The sequence below is a fragment of the Natator depressus genome, chromosome 3, assembly GCF_965152275.1.
Source record: "Natator depressus isolate rNatDep1 chromosome 3, rNatDep2.hap1, whole genome shotgun sequence".
NCBI lineage: Eukaryota > Metazoa > Chordata > Testudines > Cheloniidae > Natator > Natator depressus.
In genome coordinates, this window is record NC_134236.1 from 47,394,319 (window position 1) to 47,416,719 (window position 22,401).

Here is a 22,401-nt window from a genome sequence, read left to right on the forward strand (position 1 = left end):
CTGTCATCTGTTCTTCCATCTCTAGCCTTTGTCTATATGTGGGATGTAGCAGTCAGTGACCAGCAAACTAGTGTAGCTGCACTGGCATAGTTTGACTGCTTAAAATTAGGGTTAATTCAGCAGGTGCAAATAATGGCTCTCCTTGCATACGCCTGAGGCTTGCACCCATTCCGTATCCCTAGCCACTGAATTAGGGTTAATCCAATATATTTATACATGCCATGTGGCCAAACTGTTCTCCATCTGATGGTGACTGCTGCTTCTCTAATATCCGTATTCCCCCTCTTGGTGCAATTGCATGGTTGCAGTGAAAGCAGTTCATAGTGGCATTAGTCACTGCTTCCTCCTGTTTTGGCCTAGGAAAGAGTAATAGTTGATGGTAGTTCTTCCTCTCATGTTCTGTACAGCACCAAATAAACCGTAACTGATCATTTTAAGAAAGCGTCCTTTAGATGTCTCTTGATTGGCTCAGTTTGGCAGGATTCGCTTGATTGCTGTGACTCTGATTCAGCCTAATGAATTAGTGTTCTTTCCCCCACCACTCCACATACCAAAGGAGAAGGACAGGCTCTTGGACAATCAAGATGATTGATAGAGAAATCAAATAGGGGGCAAATGAATGATAGACAGGGACTCTGTGCAGGAGCAGCTAGGAGAAGTGGGGCTCAGCTCAGCCTTCAAGTGCTGAGTTGCTACTAGGTGCTGCAGCAGCTACTATAACTTCCTTTGCCCTGGCTGGTTGCATCTAGCAAGAAGGGGGTAAAAGGAAAGCCTCTAATGCATTGTGACTGTCTCTAGACGTTTAGAAATAGGGAGGGAATCCGCATAAGTGATCCTTCCCTGATGGAACAGAGTAGCATGTTTGTCATGTAGAGAGGGCACCAATCCAACATTGCATAGACATAGGGCCTTCTGCCAGTAGCCGTCCCTCTTCCTCCCCTGGAATATTTAGGCTAGTGTTGCCTAATATGATGGGACTATAACATGGCCTAAGCCATAGCATTCTCTAACTAAGTAATAGTTGTCGTGTCCATGCTAGCAGTAAAAGCGTTGTTGTGGATACCACAACTGTGTTCTGGCTTGTTACACTTGTGCTGTTAGGCCCTGTGCTGCTCTTGTTGTTCAAGCAAAGAATTAGTTTTCTCATCCTTCTATATTTCATGTAACAATGTTTAAAAGGATTACTCGTAAGCTGAATCCTTCCCTATTTCCTAAACTGTAAAGAAAGTCACAAGGTGTTAGAAAATAACAATAAGCTTCTATTTGCTGGGGTTTAAAATGAGGAGCAATATGCAGCACACTTCTTGATGAAGGGAGAACAGTTGTATTGTATTGGGGGGGGGGGGGAGCCACTTAAAATGATTTCCTGAAAATAAATATGTATTGGTCTTTGTCTAATATATATTATATTGCAGTCAAAACAACTACATGAAAAGAACTGTAAGGTTTCAAAATCCAGGGTTCAAAAGCTGTAAAATGTCACAATTTAAGGTTGCTTGGTACAATTTTAATTCTGTCTCCTTGTGCATATGCATTATGACAACCTTCAGTTATATCACACACACTACTTTTCCACAGGACCCATACCTCTGTCAGTGTACTGGATGGATGGTGCTCACAGAATGAGCAGCTGTTCAATATTTTGTTTTCTTCTCATTGTTCAACATGTAGCCCCAAGTTTTATTTACTGCACAGTATTGAAGTCCTGCTCTGAAGACAAAATTATTAACTTCCTTGTGGGTTTTAGTATGGTGATCATCACAATAGAATCTGAGTGCTTCAGATATTTATTAATTTACCTTCACAAAACCCTGGTGAGGTGGTGGTATTATCCCTAGATTACAGAAAGCAAATGGGACACTGAGGGACTAAGGTAAAAACTGTCCCCTTATCTTGGATGCCCAAATTGAGAATGCCTTAGAACTGGTTTTGAGATTATTTAGCATTTTATAGCATTTCATACGTTCCAGCACAGCTCTTATGCATGCTCAGCACTTCTGCATATTAGATTCCAAGGTATCAAATTGGGTATCCAGAAGCTGAAAAACACACATGACCAAAATGTTCATGTTTGGCCACTGAGTTCCTTGCCGAGCATCACACAGGAACTCTGGCAGAGGCAGGGATAGAATCCAGTTCTCCTGGGCAATGTTCAGTTGTCTTAACCACGAGACCACCCTCTGTCTTCTTGCAATTCCCTACCTCATTAATTACTCACCTTCCAACTTCTGCAACAAATGAAACAGAGGTCCTATAGACAACAGCCTCTTTTACTATACAGTCCTGATTAAACTCTGGAGCACAGGTCATCCTGTGCACTGAATGAGGAAGGGATCATGTGGAAAATATAGTATGGGATCATGTAATTTGTGTACACATTAGGATACAGTCTTTAAAGGGGTTGAATTAAGGTTGCACAGGCAATTTTCTAACTTTTGAATGCTTGACTATTTGTAGCTTTCTAGGTGTAAAAAACAAACCAGCAGAAATTCAATTCCATGGAACCATGTTGACACTCAAATGGTTGCAACATTTAGATCCATTGCACAGACCTCTGCCACTTGAATTAACAGAGTAAACTGACAGAGGATAACAACTTATTACTGGTAGGTGGACTAGCACTAGAGGGAGTCAGACACATTTTGCCAGTGAGTCTCTCAGCTATTTGCTGACACCAGAGAAATGTTGAGACTTGGGAATCTTGGGTTTCAATCTGGATTTTGGTGGAGAGTGTGCTGTAGTGGTCACACATCCTTCTGCCCTGTCTCCTTCAGTCTAGCCAGTCCTGGTCAACTCCTTCCATCCCCTCTCAGGTCACATTCTTGTCCGCTCTGCATTGAAGTTAAGTGGCTTCTTCCATAGCACTGCTTGGGATCCAGCAAGCAGGAGCACTGAGAGAACAGGAAAAAGTTTCCTTGCATTTCTGGTCTGATGCCATAACAGCCCAGCAGGTCAGAGCAGCAATTGCAGGGAAAGTCCTGCTGAGCCTCCACAGCCAGGGCCTGAGTATGCTCAGTACATATGGAATCTTTGGAGGATCATAGAAGATTAGGGTTGGAAGAGACCTCAAGAGGTCATCTAGTCCAGTTTTTTCTGGATCAATTTTTTCCTGTTTTCTATTTGTATTTCCAGTATTTATAACACTACCCAATGTAGTAATCTTCAGTTTTAAAAGTGGCTGTCAACCAATTTTTTTCCATTAGATTTTTATTTATTTAGGCCCTTTTTTTATGTATAAATCTATCTCAGGCTAGGCATTTTGACTAGCTTTTAAAAAAGGTAAACTCTATCAGCTAAATAAGCCTGCCGTTTAACCCCAGCCTTCAAACAATTAGAAACCAAAAAAATCAATTGACATTTGAAAATGCACTGATGTCCCCTGAATCTGTGAAAAGAAATAGTTCTTGCTGCATGCCCTAAAGATAGCTCATGTTAACAAATCTTATCTGATCACTAGGCCAAAAGGTCTCTGCCTGTTCTACATTAGGTCGCCTTTTCCTTAGCGTGATCCATCTCCCACATAGCTGGGATCAAGCCCCCTGGTATTTAGCAGTATGAGATGGCTAGGATGGCTGCACAATGTGTTCCATGCTTTAGACATCTTTAACAAATAGTTAAAAATACAAAAGAGGCTGCTCCATAACCTAATATTGAAACAGGTGGCATGAAAAAATAAGCCAAATTTCCCATTCTTCCGAAACAATAACTCTTCCCTCACAGGTTTCAGAGTAGCAGCCGTGTTAGTCTGTATTTGCAAAAAGAAAAGGAGTACTTGTGGCACCTTAAAGACTAACAAATTTATTTTGAGCATAAGCTTTCGTGAGCTACAGCTCACTTCATTTCACTTCACTTAGTCTCTAAGGTGCCACAAGTACTCTTTTTTTTCTTCTTCCCTCACAGTATATGCTGCTTCAACAGCTTTTGAATGTATCTTTTGTGGTGGTCTTATTATATGGGATATGCGTTGCCTTAATACATACAAACAAGAAGAAAATTAAACCCATTTGGTTTACTTTTAACTTTTTTCTCTTTCTAGTGCTTTTCCCTTTGTCTTAGTACTATTGTTTAGTTTTTTATATAAGAGCCACCTCATATCCTTTTCCACCAACTATATACAATCTGACTGTGCCAATATGAATAGTTATTGTAGTACAGGTGTTTGATTTATCCGAATTAATATCTCCATAGGTTGCCTGAAAGCTTTCCTGAATTACAGAATCTAACGTGTCTTTCTGTAAATGACATCTCACTGCAGGCACTACCTGAAAACATTGGGAAGTAAGTTGTTTGTTTGTTTGTTTGTTTGTTTTTAATCAAGATATGATATTTAATTTGTTGTCACTGACTTAGATGTGGTACACCAGGTGTATGCAAAAATGTAAAGATTAAATTTACAAGTATATTACACAAATTAGTAATTGATTCAGGGTAATACGTTTTTTTAGTCTGTTTAAAAACCTTCTCTTGTGTTCCTATCAGTCACTCCATTGAGGTGACTGCACTGAACTTGGGGTATATGTGCATATGTTTAGTCTTTGGGAGGTACAAATCTAGGGAGTTGGGAGAAGCTGACAGACTAAAGGATAAAAGACTAAAAGGATGTTATCAGTTTGATAATTGCACCTCTGTTCAAACTTGTTACCTACAATTCTTCTTCATGCTGAGAGCCACAGATCTATTACAGTGAGCGCCTGAGCCTTGTTGCAGCTCACAGAGAGACCCAGACCTGGCAGCAGGAGAATGCCCCACCCGCTGGAGTTCCACACAGTTTTATGTGCTTCTGCAGTGGCTGGTGGCTCTGACCGTTCCCCCTGCCACAGAGCTTGTCTGAGGGAAATTGCAAACTTCTGTTACAAATTTCCGACCACCAATCTGGGTTAGTCTTTGTCCAGTTCCCAACAGTGTCCCAGTGCTGCATTTGCCTTTTTGGGGAGACTTCCCCTCAGCTTTTCCTCCCCCCCCCGAGATATTTGCAGTGGCTGGTGCTCTGCAGGCTTCAGGGAGAGTGCTACGCCGAGAAGAAAAAGGCAAAAGGAAAGGTCTGTTTCTTCTGTGTCTCCCTCTATTTTGTGTGTCTCACTGGGGAGCTTAGCTGGCTCCGAGGGTAGAGTGCAGTTCATCTCTTCAGTCTAGTCCAGGCAGGGTTGATTAGGGTCTTCATGCTTTTGTTGTTCGTTCCTGATGGCTCACCAAATTTGATGGCCTGTTGTCTGATGGGTGTCTTCCCAATACACACCCAGTTGTAATGGTTACATAGTCCATATTTCTAATTTTAGATTCAGAATTGATACATGCATACAAATTGGATAATCACGTTCAGTAAATTATAACCTTTCCACTGATACCTTACAAAATCCATCTTGCATAAAGTACATCTCAGTTATGTCATATCCGTAACATAAGCATATTTCCATAAAGAATATGGAGTGCAACATCACAGTGCCATTTATTACTTTCTGGTCTCCCGGCCTCTATTTTATAAGGGCATGATGTTCTTTTAGTGTGCACCAGTCCAAATTCAACCTGGTGTCACTTCTGAAGTTAAGTTTAACTGTCTTTCATGGTGGTCAGGGACTCAGCACTTCAAACTGGGGAAGATATTTTTTAACCTAATCAAGTGGCCTCCTCACTATAAAAGCCGTTTGTAGGCAGCCAAGTCCAGGCAGGTGTCACCTCAGCTCCTTCTTATGGGCATGAAAGCTCTCAGTTGGCATCAGCCAAAAAAGAACTTCATACTTTATTTTTTTTTTAATTTAGACACCTTTCTTATGCTTTCACAAACCATGCTAACTTGGATCATACCTCCCATACTGACCACCTCTCTTGACCTGAAATATTCCCTATTGTAAGGAGTTCTTCCTGAATAGATAGTGGGGAAACAAATCTGTTTAATGTAGGCCTTTGTCATTGAGATCAGACACTTGGACAAGTGAGTTCTCCACTCTCATCATATTGTAGTGGGAAAACTTGATGAAAAGCTCAGACAACTCCGGAGTTATTGGGGAAAAATAGACTTACAATCCTGGCTCCTGCCAGACACTACTGCAAGGAATACAGATAACATGACAAGCAGTCCCTGAAGTACAACAAGAGGGATTACTGTTTTGCAAGGGGTACCTGGAACAAATCTAGGATGCTCTGGCAAGGTCAGTAGTTGCCCTCAGTTGCCTCAGAACAATCTGTTAGACTCCTGACGGGTGCTGGGCTCTTTCATTCTGAGAATAAATGGCTGCCTATAGCTTTCCTCAAAATGAGGTCACTGGACGTTGTCGAGAATGGCTAATCCTTGGAGCTGTGCTAGAATTGCAAGCACAGGTTTGTCCCTTTTCCAGTCTCTAGTAGTCTATTGGAATGCCAGGGCAGGAATGAAATCCTACATAATCTACTTCAGATCAGAGCAATATCACCATTCTCCATCATGGCTGTTCCTTGTACTGTGTCTAGCTTTAGAGAATTGGGAAGAAACAGACTGACCCCAGTTGGAACACCTGAAGTTCCTAAAGAAGGCTCACATTCTAACGTTATCATTCATCAGACAGCTCTCCAGCTTGGCATACGGATCGTGAACTATTTTCTTCAAAACTGATTGTTACCCTTTGATCTGACAGATGCTTCCAAGGTCTCTTCCAAGATCATGAGAGTATTAATATTGGCTTTAAGGAAAAAGGGCGTTCACTCTTGTCTGTTCCTGGAAAACTCTGCTCGTCTGGGCTCTGTTTAGAAAGTTGAGACCAACCTGTAGTGATACGGCTTCTGGAGTATTGTGGATTCATGATAAACACAGATGTATGGTGCCAGGGACTCAGTCATTGGTGTGGACTGAGGATGAATTCTATTCGTAAAAGGTCTTATGGCAAAGAATGTTAACATCAGATACAGATGGTCATAAGGGAAAACTAGTGTGTCAGAAACAATAACCTATTTCTTAGTGAAGCCTGTTGGGAATGCTGTGCACAGAGACTTAATGAATCAGAGCTCACATGAGCCCTACCCAGTAATTTGTGTTCTCTTCCGCATCTCACTTGAAATAACGTTTGTTGACAGAGGTCACAGTCCCATTGTCTTTTTTCCACTCTGCTCTCTGAATTGGGGAATGCAGATAATGATTTTTTTTTTTTTTCCAAAAGGGTCCACTCTTAGTGTGGTAGGCAAAGAAATCTTTTGTCAGATGTTAGCAGGGGTTAGTGGAGAGGACTCTTTCAGGTCCCAATTCTATCCAGGAAAATAGGTCTTAGAACGAAAGCATAGCATCCACTGGCTGGAACACAATGATTTGAGGTCTCAGTGTACTCTTCTTCCCATTGATAACAGACTTGTTCTGGTTGTGACAATCTCTATCTGATGGGATTTTCTTAAGTAAAGTAGAACACAGTAAGCCCACCCCTAGAGAAAATCAGCTTCTGTCCTGGACAGACCAGAGTTTCCTGCCTTGATGTGCACTTCCCATCAAATGGAGGAGGAGGAGGAGGAGGAGGAGGAGGAGGATGATGATGATGATGATTACCAAGACTTACATGGCAGAAGTCAGATCAAGCAGAGTGGCATTTGGATCCAGAAATATTCTTGCTGATTATAAGTCAATTTGATGGGCTGATGATTGATCTCTTTGCATCTGCAAATGGCCATTAAGTGCCCTGTGGCCTCTCCATATGTCAGGTTCTGGTTTCAAGGTGATGGATGATCCCTTGCAAAGCTGGGTAAGGTCTCTGCTCTTTGCCTACTCACCTCTTTTCCACTTCTCCCCAGGACAAAAGATAGGAAAGAGAGTGTGGCAGTGATATTGGTTATGTCTTACTGGTTCTTGGGCTTGATTAACCGAACATTGGACCGTTGGCTGTGTCTGCCTGAGGAGGTCTGTTATTGAAAAAGCAATCCTTGACCCAGGAACAGATAGGTTCAAAATGGATGGTTGGATGAAGTGATCATCTTCTCATGGATTCTAGAAAGAAATTGACACAGCAGCACTATGTAATAACTAGGCCATCCCTGACAGGTGTGTCTAACCTGTTCTTAAAAACTTCCAATGCTGGAGATTCCACAACTTCCCTAGGGAATTTATTCCAGTGCTTAACCACCCTGACAGTTTTGAAGTTTTTCCTAATATCCAACCTAAACCTCCCTTTCTGCAATTTAAACTCATTGTTTCTTGTGCTATCCTCAAAGGTTAACCAGAACAATTTTTCACCCTCCTCCTTGTAACAACCTTTTATGTACTTGAAAACTCTTATCATGTCCCCTGTCTTCTCTTCTCCAGACTAAACAAACCCATTTTTTTCAATCTTTCCTCATAGGTTATTGATTCTAGACTTTTAATAATTTTTGTTGCTCTTCTCTGGACTTTCTCCAATTTGTCCAACTCTTTCCTGAAATGTGGTGCCCAGAACCGGACAGAATACTTCAGCTGAGGCCTAAGCAGTGCAGAGCCTTAAATTCCCCCAGGGGGGCTCTAATGTAGGTGTATGAGACTGTCCAAGCAAAAGGTAACATCTCTGTATTATAATATTCTCAGCATGGTTGAGAAAAAGAGTTTTGTACAAGCCCTGACACTAAATGCTTCTGTAGAGCAGCTTCCCTGGTTCCACTCCAAGACTATAGAGCCCAACCTAGGAAGCTCATTCTGCTCCTTCCAGCACTTTACCCCTGTCATAAATATAAAGGGAAGGGTAACCACCTTTCTGTATACAGAACTATAAAATCCCTCCTGGCCAGAGGCAAAACCCTTTCACCTGTAAAGGGTTAAGAAGCTAAGATAACCTCGCTGGCACCTGACCAAAATGACCAATGAGGAGACAAGTCACTTTCAAAGCTGGAGGGGGTGGGAACAAAGGATCTGTCTGTCTGTGTGATACTTTTCCTGGGAACAGATCAGGAATGCTCTTCGGAACTCCTGTAAAAAGTTAGTAAGCAATCTAGCTAGAAATGCGTTAGATTTCCTTTTGTTTAATTGGCTGGTAAAATAGGTTGTGCTGAATGGAATGTATATTCCTGTTTTTGTGCCTTTTTGTAACTTAAAGGTTTTGCCTAGAGGGATTCTCTGTGCTTTGAATCTGATTACCCTGTAAGGTATTTACCATCCTGATTTTACAGAGGTGATTCTTTTACTTTTTCTTTAATTAAAATTCTTCTTTTAAGATCCTGATTGCTTTTCCATTGTTCTTAAGATCCAAGGGTTTGGGTCTGTGTTCACCTATGTGAATTGGTGAGGATTTTTATCAAGCCTTCCCCAGGAAAGGAGATGTAGGGCTTGGGGTATATTCTGGGGGGGAAGACATCTCCAGGTGGGGTCTTTCCCTGTTCTTTGTTTAACGCGCTTGGTGGTGGCAGCATAGGGTTCAAGGACAAGGCAAAGTTTGTACCTTGAGGAAGTTTTTAACCTAAGCTGGTAAGAATAAGCTTAGGGGGTCTTTCATGCAGGTCCCCACATCTGTACCCTAGAGTTCAGAGTGGGGAAGGAACCTTGACAACCCCATTGAAGCCCTGTACCAGGTTTTATTATATTCACTATTCCCATTAAAGTAGACTTCCTGATAACTCTAATCTCCAGTCAGGTAAGTTTAGGAAAATAGAATGGAATTATCATGTCTGTGAAAGTTGTTTGAAGCAGAGAGGGTGTCAGGGGTGGGGCATTCACCTGCTGCTAGTGACTGAGAGGTCTGATTCTGCCCCAAAGCTGCAAGCAGGCTGAAGTAGTTACTGTAACAGATCTGTGGACCTTATTATTCAAAGAAAGAAAACATTCCGGTAAGCACAGGTATATTTTTTCCTCTTGTTACAAGTAACACTTTTATGATTACTAGAATTGAAAGATTAGTGGGGATAAGGATTTGTCTCTATTGACAGGTCTTGTGTACTTAAAACATTCCACAAGACATAAGACTTTTGAGAAACTTGTATCTAGACACGCTTTCCAGAGTAGATGGAAAGCTAAATATCCTTCGATATCATGTCAGAAAGATGAAGTCACAAAACATAATTTTGATTTTAGAAGTACTTTTTATAACTTGTAGGCTTAAAATGGCAGTGATTTGAGTCAAGTTGTATTGATATCTGTGGACTGAAAGACTTTACAGAGGCAATGGAAATGTCTCAGAAATGCATACCAAATGTTAGGCTTATTACTTTTCACTTATGGCTTCATGAACAGATGTGTGGCTGAGAGAGTTGGTGTACATCAGACTGATGTAAGATGGGCAAGGATGCACTTTTTTACAGACATAAACTTGCAGTCTGAGACATCTGATGGCTTCACATGGAGTAAAAATAGTTCTACGGGTTGTATGGAACAAGGCAGAAGAGTTCACTTAATGACTGTACTTTAAAATGCAAACTTGTTAAAGTGCAGTGTTACAGAAGCAACAAATGAGATAGCAAGGCTTAACTCATAGTGATATGGAAAGTGGAATTTTTTTACTTGTACTGCTAGATACACTCAGTTAATGCTATGGGTTCTCTGTCTGACTCTGTTTGCTAAACTCTGATAAGCTTAGCTTTAGAAATCTTTGCACTTTTGATTAGGTGGGGCTCTGTGTGATGCAGACTGCTCTCCATTAAATAGCAAAACTGAATGTTCATGAATTTGAAAGTGTTTACACTGTATTTCATGAGCACTATTATAGCAATTTAAAACTTGTAATGAATAGAGTGACCTCTGATGTTAATAGATCTATCAACTTGTGTATAAGTCAAATGTTTGTCTTATGTTAACTTAGTATTAAAAGTTCCATATTTAAATAAAATACTGAATTTTGTTGAGCTATTTTGTTAATGGAGGCAGCGGAAAAGCAACCTGGAAAATAAACTGAATGGAATAGCTTTTGAAAATAGCTGAAACTCTTACCTCATCTTATGAATTGTCTTAGCATTTACCCCTATTTCAGTAATATTCCTGAGTAAACTGTAGAATGTTCAGTTAGGAAATCCAAAATCACATATATTGATCCACATATTTTTAAGCACCCTAATTCTTCTCCCCAACAATGCTTTTGAAGATTCCACAGTGGAGTCCAGTAGCTCTGACTGTCTTTGTTGGGCCCCATCTACTGCTGAATTTGGTCACGCTCTCTCTTAAAGTGTGTGTGTGTGTAAAATTAGATTTCAACAGTAGTTTACACCCAGCAGCTCTTTTCTTCAGGGTTCAGTAAACTTTGGCGTGGGTGGAAATTCATGGGAGGGGAAGATTACTGGAGGGTTGTACTTAAAGATTAGGAGAGCCAAGGCCAAGCTGAGAAGGGTGGAATCTGAATAGTCAAGAGTGAACCTTCAGACCAGTTTGTGTATTTCTGATTAAAATATTTTGGCGAAATTAGTCATCTAAAGAATCTGCATTAAGTGGCCAAGCTTCACTGACTGAGGCAATATCTGAGCCATTAGCAATTATCTTTGAAAAATCATGGAAGACAGGTGAGATTCCAGATGACTGGAAAAGGGCAAATATAGTGCCAATCTATAAAAAGGGAAATAAGGAGAACCTGGGGAATTACAGACCAGTCAGCTTAACTTCTGTACCCGGAAAGATAATGGACCAAATAATTAAGCAATCAATTTGCAAACATCATGATAAGATAATCAGGTGATAAGTAACAAAGAACTTCCTTTTATTTGTTTTAAACCTGCTGCCCATTAGTTCATTTGGTGGCCCCTAGTTCTTACATTATGGGAACAAGTAATTAACTTTTCCTTATTCACTTTCTCCGCACCACTCATGATTTTATATACCTCTGTCATATCCCCCCTTAGTCTCCTCTTTTCCAAGCTGAAAAGTCCTAGCCTCTTTAATCTCTCCTCATATGGGACCCGTTCCAAACCCCTAATCATTTTAGTTGCCCTTCTCTGAACCTTTTCTAATGCCGGTATATCTCTTTTGAGATGAGGAGACCACATCCGTATGTAGTATTCAAGTTGTGGGCATACCATGGATTAATATATTGTTGTGATCTTCTTTGTTGTGAAGGCCAAGACCATAATGGGGTTCAAACAAGAACTAGATAAATTCATGGAGGATAGGTCCATCAATGGCTATTAGCCAGGATGGGCAGGGATGGAGTCCCTAGCCTCTATTTGCCAGAAGCTGCGAATGAGCGACAGGGAATGGATCACTTGATTACCTGTTCATTTCCTCTGGGGAATCTGGCATTGGCCGCTGTCGGAAGACAGGATACTGGGCTAGATGGACCTTTGGTCTGACCCAGTATGGCTGTTCTTATGTTCTTAAGGCAGTGGAAAATATATAATGCGTTTTGTGTTAGGAAATACCAAAAACTAATCATTTAAATGCTTTCTCGTTGTGTCCTGTGGCCCCTTTCCAGCTTGTGGCCCTAGAACTATGAAACAGTTATCATCGTTACACTTCAGAGTTAGCAATGTTAATGTAAAAGTTAAGTATAATCTTAATTATCTACTATCTGCTTGTAGATAGTGATGCTTTCTAATACTTGTGCCCACTCTTGCTTATGTTTTTTTGGAGATACTAGTGCAAAAGGGAGCACCTGGTATACTGTGGTGAAATCCATAAAGGCCAGTTAAAGGAAACTTGAAGAGGAATAAGTGTGCAGGGAACCCCAAACTGCATATTCAGTGGTAGAAATACTTATAAACTACCAGAGACATAGTAAAACTACATGCAGTTAAAATTCCTGTTACTAAAACTTTCTGAATGTTGGGCTTCTTAGGGGGAAACACAGGTGCCTCAAATGTTCTAACTCTTCTTTCCCTCTGTGTTGTGTGGGGAGCCATTCCATGCTAATAACTTTTTGTATCCTCTTCATTCTCAACCTATAGATCTCTGAAAAATTACTACTCAAAACAGGCTTCCAGTTTGTTCCCTATTCTGGGACACCATCAGATATGGTGGAGGGGGAGAGGAGAAAAATTCTTGCCAGTGAGATGGAGATGCCTAACTTCCTTCTCCTGGCTTGAGAAGAGAGGGGAAACATTCTTTGGACTCCTCCTAAAGCTCAAGACAAACACCTGGACCCAGCTCCTTTTCCCTCAATAAGTGACTGTCTTTGCAGGGATGGAGGGAGAAGGTATGAACAACTGGGGCAAATATATAAATGGTTTTGTCAGACAAGAAATCCTGCTTCCAAAGTATGTAGACCATGCATCAGAAAGTGACAAGTGTGATAGAGAAGTGAGATCAAGTTACCTGACATGAATTTAAAAAAAAAAATTGTGGCTCATACTCTTAATTTGTGCTTCCTGCTTTCACATTCTCTTACTAATGCCATTAATGGCACACTGTCCTATTTGACAGTTCTCCGAAATTAACCTGCAACAAAGGATATTTCCAGATATCAGTTAGGAAAGTGATATGGCAGAGCACAAATTTTCCAATACATTCTTGGAAAGTATTGGGGACAGACTTTTTGTTTCAGCAAGTGGAGGAAGTATCCAGGGGGACAGCAATTTTAGACTTGATTCTAACCAACAGGGAGGAAGTGTTAGCAAATGTGAAAGGGATCATGAAACGATAGATTTCATGATTATAAGGAAATGAAAGAATGAAAGCAGTAGAATAAGGACTCTGGATTCAAAAAGGCAGACTTTAACAAACTCAAAAATCATAGGTAAGGTCCTGGGAAGAAAATCTAAGGGAGAAAAGAGTTCAGGAGAGCTGTCAGTTTATAAAAGACAATACTAAAGGCACAACTGTAAACTATCCCAATGTGAAGGAAAGATAAGAAGAATAGTAAGAGGCCAATATGACTCCATCAGGAGCTCTTTAATTACCTGAAAATCAAAAAGGAATCTACAAAAAGTGGAAAAATGATGAATGGCTACAGAGTAGAACAAAAATAAAACACAAGTGTGTAGGGACAAAATCAGAAAAAACTAAGGCACACAATGAGTTACATCTAGCAAAGGACATGCAAGGGAATAAGAAGAGGTTACTTTAAATAAATCAGGAGCAAGAAAAAGAGTCAAAGTGTAGGTCCTCTACTTAGCAATAACTGATGACCTGAAGAAGACTCTTAATAAAGAAGGCTCAGATGTTTAATATCTATTTTGCTTCTGTCTTCACTAAAAAAGTTAATGGTGACCATGTATTTAACACAATTAATATTAACAACAAGGGGAAAGGAACACAAGCCAAAAGAGAGAAAGAACAGGTAAAAGAATATTTAGATAAGTTGAATATATTTAAGTTTGCAGTGCCTGATGTAATTCATCCTAGAGAATTTAAGGAACTAGCTGAAACCATCTTAAATCATTAGCAATTATCTTTGTTTCACTTTTTAAAGACAGGTACTATGTTCACTCTTCTCCAGTCCTCCATGAGTTCACAAAGAGGATCTGGGGAGCTATAGACCAATCAGCCTAACTTTGTTACCTGGAAAGCTACTGGAACAAATTATTAATCAATTCGTAAGGAACTAGAGGATAATAAGTTTATACAGAATAGACAGCATGGATTTGTCTAGAACAAAACATCCAAACCAACACATTTTCCTTCTTTGAGAGGGTTACTGGCCTCGTGGATTGGGGGGAAGAGTAGACAGGATGTATCTTGATTTTAGTAAGGCTTTTGATATAGTCCCATATGACCTTCTCATAAGCAAAATAGGGAAATGTGATTTAGATGAAATTTCTAAAAGGTAGATGTACAACTCGTTAAAAGAGCGTACTCAGAATAATAATCAATGGTTCACTCTCAAACTAGGAACATATATTTAGTAGGGTCCCACATGGGTCAGTCCTGGGTCTGGTACTAATCAATATTTTTATTAATGACTTGGGTAATGGAGCGAAGAGTGTGCTTATAAAATCTGTGGATGACACCAGGCCGGGAGGGGTTGCCAGCATTTTGAAGGACAGCATTAGAATTCAAAACTACCATGACAAATTGGAGAACTGGTCTGAATTCAGCAAGATGAAATTCAATAAAGTTAAGTGCAAAGTACTATACCTAGGAAGGACAAATCAAATGCCCAACTACAAAATGGGGAATAACTGGCTAAAAGGTAGTATTGCTGAAAAGGATCTGAGGATTATGTTGGATCACAAGTTTGAATATGGGTCAACAATGTAATGCTGTTGCAAAAAAGGCTAATATTCTGGAATGTATTAACAGGAGTATTGTAGGTAAAATGAGGGAGATAATTGTCCCGCTCTACTCAGCAGTGTTGGTTGAGACTGTGTCTTATTCTGGACGCTGCACTTTAGGATTTTGTCCCAAAAATATGGGCAAATTGGAGAGAGTCTAGAGGAGAGTAACGAAAATGATAAAAGATGGAAAACCTGACCTCTGAGGAAAGGTTTTTCTTAACAACAACCACCACCCCACCCTGGAAATGTTTATTCTTGGGAAAAAAAGGGGGGGGGGGAGAGAGACTTGATAAGCCTTCATATATATTAAGGGGTGTTAAAAATAGGACAGCGATCACTTGTTCTCCATGTCCGGTGAAGGTAGTACAAGAAGTAATGGGCTTAATATGCAGCAAGGGAGATTTAGGTTAGATATTAGGAAGAAAGGGTAGTTAAGCACTGGAATAGGCTTCCAAATAAAGTTGTGGACTCCCCATTGTGACTGGTTCTCCCCGGGGTACCACCTGGAACTGGGCTACCACTGAGCCCCCTGACCCACTAGTGTGGGCTCCCTTTTACACTGTACTGCTGTGACAAGCTGCAAAGCCCTCTCTCTAGCCTGCACTTTCACCAGCATACATACAGGTAGGGACACACCCAGCTAAAGTTACATGCAGATAGGCTCTTTAACCAGCCCCTGCATAGGAAGGCTTCTGCTAGGGCAAATCCTAGCTCCTTAGGCACACACCCTCTCTGGAGTGTAAACACAAAATTATACAGTCTTGCGCTGCACAGGGAACTGTACAATGTAAGCGCCTAAAATTCACCCCCACACACACACACCCTTCAATTTGGAGAGGAATATGCAAACAGCTTTCTGCCCTTCAGTTATGATTTCCACGCACTGGTTTAGATCAAGCAAAAACAAACTTATTTACTACAAAAGATAGATTTTAAATGATTGTAAGGAATAGCAAAAGCAAACTAAGCTTAATATACTAAATAGGGTGAGAATCTGCTCTACGTATCCAAAGTGATGATACAAGAAGGCTGAAGTTTCTTAAGGGGCAAGCTGCACTTGCTGCCAGCTTGGAATCCCTAGGTGTTCCATTCACAGGCTAAAAATCTCTTTAGCTTGGGTCCAGCACTTCTTCCAGTTCAGTCTTTGTTCCTCAGGTGTTTCCAGGAGTCTCCTTGGATGGGGAGTCAATGAAGAACCTAGATAATGTCACTCCTCTGCCTGATATAACTTTTGCATATGGCAGGAACCCTTTGTTTCAAAGCTTGGATCCCGTGCCAGTCAGTGGAAAAATACTGACATCCCAAGATGGAATCCAGCACCAGATTACCTGGTTACATGTCCCTGTAGAGTCACAATACCCATCCCACACTGGCTGTTTGGAGCCTTCACAGGAAGGCTCCCCAGGTGGGGAGGCCTCTCCTAAGGCCTATTGTTTCTTCCTCATGGCTTATTAACCTGAATGGACCCTTTCCAGCCAGCCATGTAGACTGAGTGCATTTTGCCTAGTGGGCGTTGCCCAGGAATAGCTATGTGTGAAATAGAAACATAGTCAATATTCATAACTTTGGATACAAAAATGATACATGCATACAAATAGGATAATCCTATTCCACAAACCATACCCTTTCTAATGACACCTTCAATGTCTTACTGCATAAAATACATCATAACTGTGGTATAATTATATCCTACTAATATCACTATGAAGAATATGGGGTGCAGTGTCACACCCATCATTAGAGGTTTTTAAGAACAGGTCGGACAATCACCTGTAAGGGATGGTCCAGGTGTACTTCGTCCTGCCACAGCAGAGGGGGCCAGGCTTGATGACCCCTCAATGCTTTCCATTCCTACATTTCTATGATTTAATATCTACCAAGCCTGGGATGATTTAGTTGGGGTTAGTCCTGCTTTGAGCAGGGGGTTGGACTAGATGATCTTCTGAGTTTTTTTCCAACCCTAATCTTCTATGATTCTAAGCCATTTTCTATCTTGTTCCCTCCTTTCCCCAAAAAAATTATACATTGAACACTAAGAAAAGAAAATAGCATTTAACTTGGACATATAAGGATAAATCCCTACCCTGAGCTTATTTGGCCTCCAAAAAGAAAAGAAAAAACTCCCCACAAATTATTAAATTGATCTTTAAACATATTGGTCAGTAGATATAACAACTCCTTTAAAACTAATACTTCATCAAAACTGACGAGTGTAATTCTAGTTGCCTCACTTCATTATTATTTTTTTTTATAATATGTATGTATTTTTTATAATATGTATAATGTATGTTTGGAAAGGTGGAAGAGCCTTTATTTATTTTTTATTTACAATTTTCATATTCATAATGTGGAAAATCCTATTGACTTCATTAGTAATCTTTGTGGATTTCGACTATCTTAAAGAATTCTGTCCCTGCTACTACTGAATCCTATTGGATGCTTCCAAAAACCTATAGAATATTTGTGTTAAATTCTGTAGGCTTTACAACCTAGTTAAATTCTATCAGACTCTTCATTAAGAAGAGTAAAAAGAATAACTAATTCATAGTCACAGAATGAGTTTTACTTACACTTATGTTCGTTGTTATGCATGTTGTAATACATATTTACCCAATTGAAGGCCCCCAAAACCCCACCTAATCAAAACCCCATTTAAAAAAAAAATCTCTGCTTAAACACAGCTTTATGAAACAGTCTGCTGGGAAAATGAAATTTAATTTAAATTGTATATCATTTGCAGTGTACCACATAATACATATGAATCATCAATTCATTTTATGACCATTTAAAGTTGAGTCTGATATGCAACTTTCGATAATTACATAGGATGACATTAAGCACTAGTTGCAGCTGTAAATAAGCATATAGTATTCAACCTTCTAAAGGAAAAACATGGTAGGAAAGTACATCAGTGGATATAATAGTATAATTTGTGGGCTGTATAGTCAGAGAACTTTTATGAAATGCCTGGAATGTAATCCTTTAGAATGCTAATGTTAATTGGTTTGTTAAGGTAAATCTGATTACACCAAAAAGCAAAACTGCCTAGGAGCCCAGTTCTTCAAAAACTTCAGTAAATGCTAAGCTTGTGGCATTTGCAGAACAAGGCTTCTAAGTAGTAACTGATCAGTACGTGCAGGTGAGTGAAGACAGACACGGGATGGATTTAAGTGACAGGTTGTAGTTTGAATTTTAATACTGGGTTGAAGCGCTATAGGCTCATCCACCCAAGACTCCTGTGCTAGGCATTTAACTGAGTCAAGTGTAACGTTACGAAGCTCCTATCATACAACCAACAACTCATGCACACCAATACAGTAACTCCACACTTAAAGTCGTCCCGGTTACCGTTGTTTCGTTGTTACGTCGCCGATCAGTTAGGGAACATGCTCATTTAAAGTTGTGCAGTGCTCCCTGATAACATCGTTTGGCAGCCGCCGGCTTTGTCCACTGCTTGCAGGAAGAGCAGCCCGTTGCAGCTAGCTGGAGGGGGGGCTTAGAACCAGGGTGGACCTGCAGCCCCCGATCAACTCCCCGTTCCCCCAAGTTCCCTGTGCAGCAGCTGCCCAGCAGGCTATCAATTGCCGGCAGTTCAGCTGTGCCTCTCCCCACTGCCATGTGCTGCTCCTGCCCTCTGTCTTGGAGCTGCTCTCCAGAGCCTCCTGCTTGCTGGGGGGCAGGAGGAGAGTGGGGCTAATGTCAGGGTGTCCTCCCTCCCCCCCTGCTCCTACACCCCACTTACCCCATCTCTGTAGAGCAGGGGACACACACGACAGGGCTCAGGATGGAGGGAGCTTCCTGGCAGCAGCTGCTGCGGTCTCAACTTGCTGATTAACTTAACAAGGCAGTGTACTTAAGAGTGGGGTCAACTTAAAGGAGAAATGCGCATCTCTCTCTCTCTCACACACAGGATGTGTGTCTCTGTCTGCCATGCTGTCTCCCCTCCCTCCATTCGTGCTGCCTTGTAGAGCGTGAGGCTACATTAACAACGAGTTAACCCTTGAGGGCTCAGTCAATTGCTAGTTCATCATTTAGCAGTAAGGCATTCCTTGGGAAATATCCCATCCTCTGACTCCACCACCTCAACCAAGCTTCACAATCATCATCGCTGCATACAGTATTAAATTGTTTGTTTAAAACTTATACTCTGTGTGTGTGTGTGTGTATGTATGTGTGTGTGTGTGTGTATATATATATATGGCGCCATATATATATATGGCGATAGATATAGTCTTTTATCTGGCAAAAAAAAAAAATCCCTGGAACCTCCCCCCTCCCCCCCATTTACATTCATTCTTATGGGGAAATTGGATCCTCTTAACATCGTTGCGCTTAAAGTCGCATTTTTCAGGAACATAACTACAACGTTAAGTGAGGAGTTACTGTAGTAACATCATATTCAGCAAATCGTAACCTTTCCATAGACCCCTTACTTGACAAACTTTGTACAAGATTTGTTGCAGTTATATGACAGTGGTAGCAACAATTTTCTACATAGTCATATTTTAATCAGATAATGTCACACCCTCCTCAGCTGCTTCTAGGCCTCAGCTTAGTTTTGATTCCTTTTGACCTCTTCCACCTCAAGCGGCTAGGGTACCCAAGAGGGAACTTGGTCTGTGAAGGCTTCAGATCTCCCCTTCTCCCAGAGGCCCAAGGTCTAACAGCGAAATCCTGAGTTTCTGTTTCTGGGAGCTGGCCCTTTTAGCCTTTATCCGCAAAGGCCACTGGGTGCTCCACCTATGAGCTTGGTCACACCCCTTATCACCTTGTCTTTGCCTGCCCCAGTATACCATCTGTAGCGTAAACATACGTCCAGTTTCCAGCAGCCTATTGCATGGACCTCCAGGAGTCAAACTGTTTCATGTTGCAGATGTCACTGCTCCAAACTTGAAGGAATGTGTGCCATAGTTTGCTGAGTTGAGATGCAAGTAAGCTCTAATGCCTTCGCTACCTCAGTGAACTTGTGTCTGGTCAGGTAGCCGCCATCACTGTGCACAAATAGTGGGTCTGACTCCTGGTTTCATGTGTCTAGAAAGGCTTTGACAGCTTTTACAAACACACTAGTTCAGCCAAGCATTCTCTTAGCTGTGTTGTGGCCCCTTTTCTTGTTTTATCAGTTTTGGAATACCTCAGTTTCAAGGGCATCCGTTGTTCTTTGAGTAAACAGCACACTTGCTCGCTTAGTGCATGCTTGGACCTGCTGACTGTGCCCGGGTACATGTTCTCTAACCGTTGCTTACTACTGTTTTAAATGAGGAATACCAAACTGAACACAATTGAGGGTCTACATTGCGGTACATAGAGGAGCCTTGAGAGTAGAATAAATGGTAGGTAATCCTACACTCTCCTTCAGGTGTCTTACACACCACATCCAAGAACGTATCTGTTGGTCAGGCACGAGTAAACTCAAAAAGGGGCCCGCTACCTGTTTAGCTGCTACCTCCACCTGAATTTTTTTCCTGAACTATTTGCTCAAATCCTTTAACAGACTTCAAGTTTTCCACCCACACATGAAATCTTGCTGCCTCATATGGGATTGTAAAACCTGGCCGAAATTCATTCCATGTATAAGCCTCAACAGTCTTGTTAGGATAACATAAGAAGGTAGTAACACCTCTAAATAATTGGGGCTGGGGCTTTTTCCAGAACTGCCCCTTCCTCTCACTGATCCTGTTGGAGTACTGTCCCCCTGCTAACAGCCCCTCTTTCTGACATATCAGGCCTTTTCGTTGCCCCTATAGCAAACGAGGGCACTGTCTTGACTTCCACATTTCTTATACGAATGTTTGTATTTGCAGTAGGAACAAAAATGCTTTATTAAATGCACAACAGATATTAGAGCTGATATCTGCTTTTGAAGCTTGTGGGTTAGATACTGGTAATCTACTGCCTGTATAAACATGCTGGCCCACATGGCATGGTGGTTCTTACCCCATGGGAGATTTGGCTCCTCTGCTGCCTAAGTCTGAACTTCATTGTATCTTAACTATGCCTCACCCCCATTCATGGCATGTGTTCTGGATATCATATCTAAATATTATGAAAATTGGGATGCTTGGTTCAATTTGTTTTGCACATTACGTGTGTGTGTGTGTGTGTGTGTGTGTGTGTGTGTGTATGTATGTATGTATGTATGTATGAAAGGCTGCAGTTCAATTCTCTAGTGTTCTAGCCATCTTGAGCTTGTCCAGTTTGTCGTCTTCTTTCCCTCCCTCCCCACCTGTTTCCTCAATCTGGTTTGCACAGAAGAGAAGGGTGAACATGTCCACATGCTCTCCTTTCCAATTTTTTTCTATAATATCCTTTGACAAATGGGCCCCAAGGGGTTGATCGGTTCTCACATACGATCACTTGGCATCAGTGCCTGTGTCCCCTTTGTGCCTCTCTGTAGACAGGGAGGAGGTATAGCCTTGTTAGATGTACTGCCCCCTAGTGTTGGAGTGTCTTAGTCCACTGTACTCTTTTGTAGGTGCCTGGCTCTGCCATGCAGGGATGCAATGGGACAAGTTTTCCCCCTAGCCTTTTGGCAATGAGGTGCCAATGATTTTGCTGACTTGTTCCGCACCTCATGGGGCTGCTTTTCTGCGGCCCTGGTGCTGAAGAGGGGGACAGGTATGCAGCTATCTCTGAGGTGTTGGAGGAAGGCTTGCTGTCTTTCACTGTGTGCTTTTTCAGGGAGTTTCTTGAGCAAATGCTGTAGTTTCTTTTGGTAACCCTCAGTGGGATCAGAGGGTAATGGCTTGTAGAAAGTGGTGTTGGAGAGCTGCCTAGCAGCCTTTTGTTCATACTCCAACCTATTCATGATGACGACAGCACCTCCTTTGTCAGCCTTTTTGATTATGATGTCAGAGTTGTTTCTGAGGCTGTGGATGGCATTGTGTTCTGTACGGCTGAGGTTATGGGGCAAGTGATGCACAAGAACAAATCCGCACAGACACACCCCTGGAACTCCGACCAGGGGTATTCTATCTGCTACCCAAGATCCATAAACCTGGAAATCCTGGACGCCCCATCATCTCAGGCATTGGCACCCTGACAGCAGGATTGTCTGGCTATGTAGACTCCCTCCTCAGGCCCTACGTTACCAGCACTCCCAGCTATCTTTGAGACACCACTGACTTCCTGAGGAAACTACAATCCATCGGTGATCTTCCTGAAAACACCATCCTGGCCACTATGAATGCAGAAGCCATACACCAACATTCCACACAAAGATGGACTACAAGCAAACAGGAACAGTATCCCCGATAATGTCATGGCAAACCTGGTGGCTGAACTTTGTGACTTTGTCCTCACCCATAACTATTTCACATTTGGGGACAATGTATACCTTCAAATCAGCGGCACTGCTAT

At 41.4% G+C, this 22,401-nt stretch overlaps 1 protein-coding gene across 3 annotated transcripts in view; it reads left to right on the plus strand.

Moving 5' to 3' along the window:
• The window catches only part of LRRC1 (leucine rich repeat containing 1), a 168,828-nt gene that overhangs the window by 57,543 nt on the left and 88,884 nt on the right, over positions 1 to 22,401 (plus strand). For all 3 annotated transcript variants that reach the window (XM_074947835.1, XM_074947836.1, XM_074947837.1), the window contains exon 4: positions 4,189 to 4,278. In XM_074947835.1, coding sequence (XP_074803936.1) covers positions 4,189 to 4,278 — 90 coding nt within the window. The remainder of the gene's footprint in view (positions 1 to 4,188; positions 4,279 to 22,401) is intronic.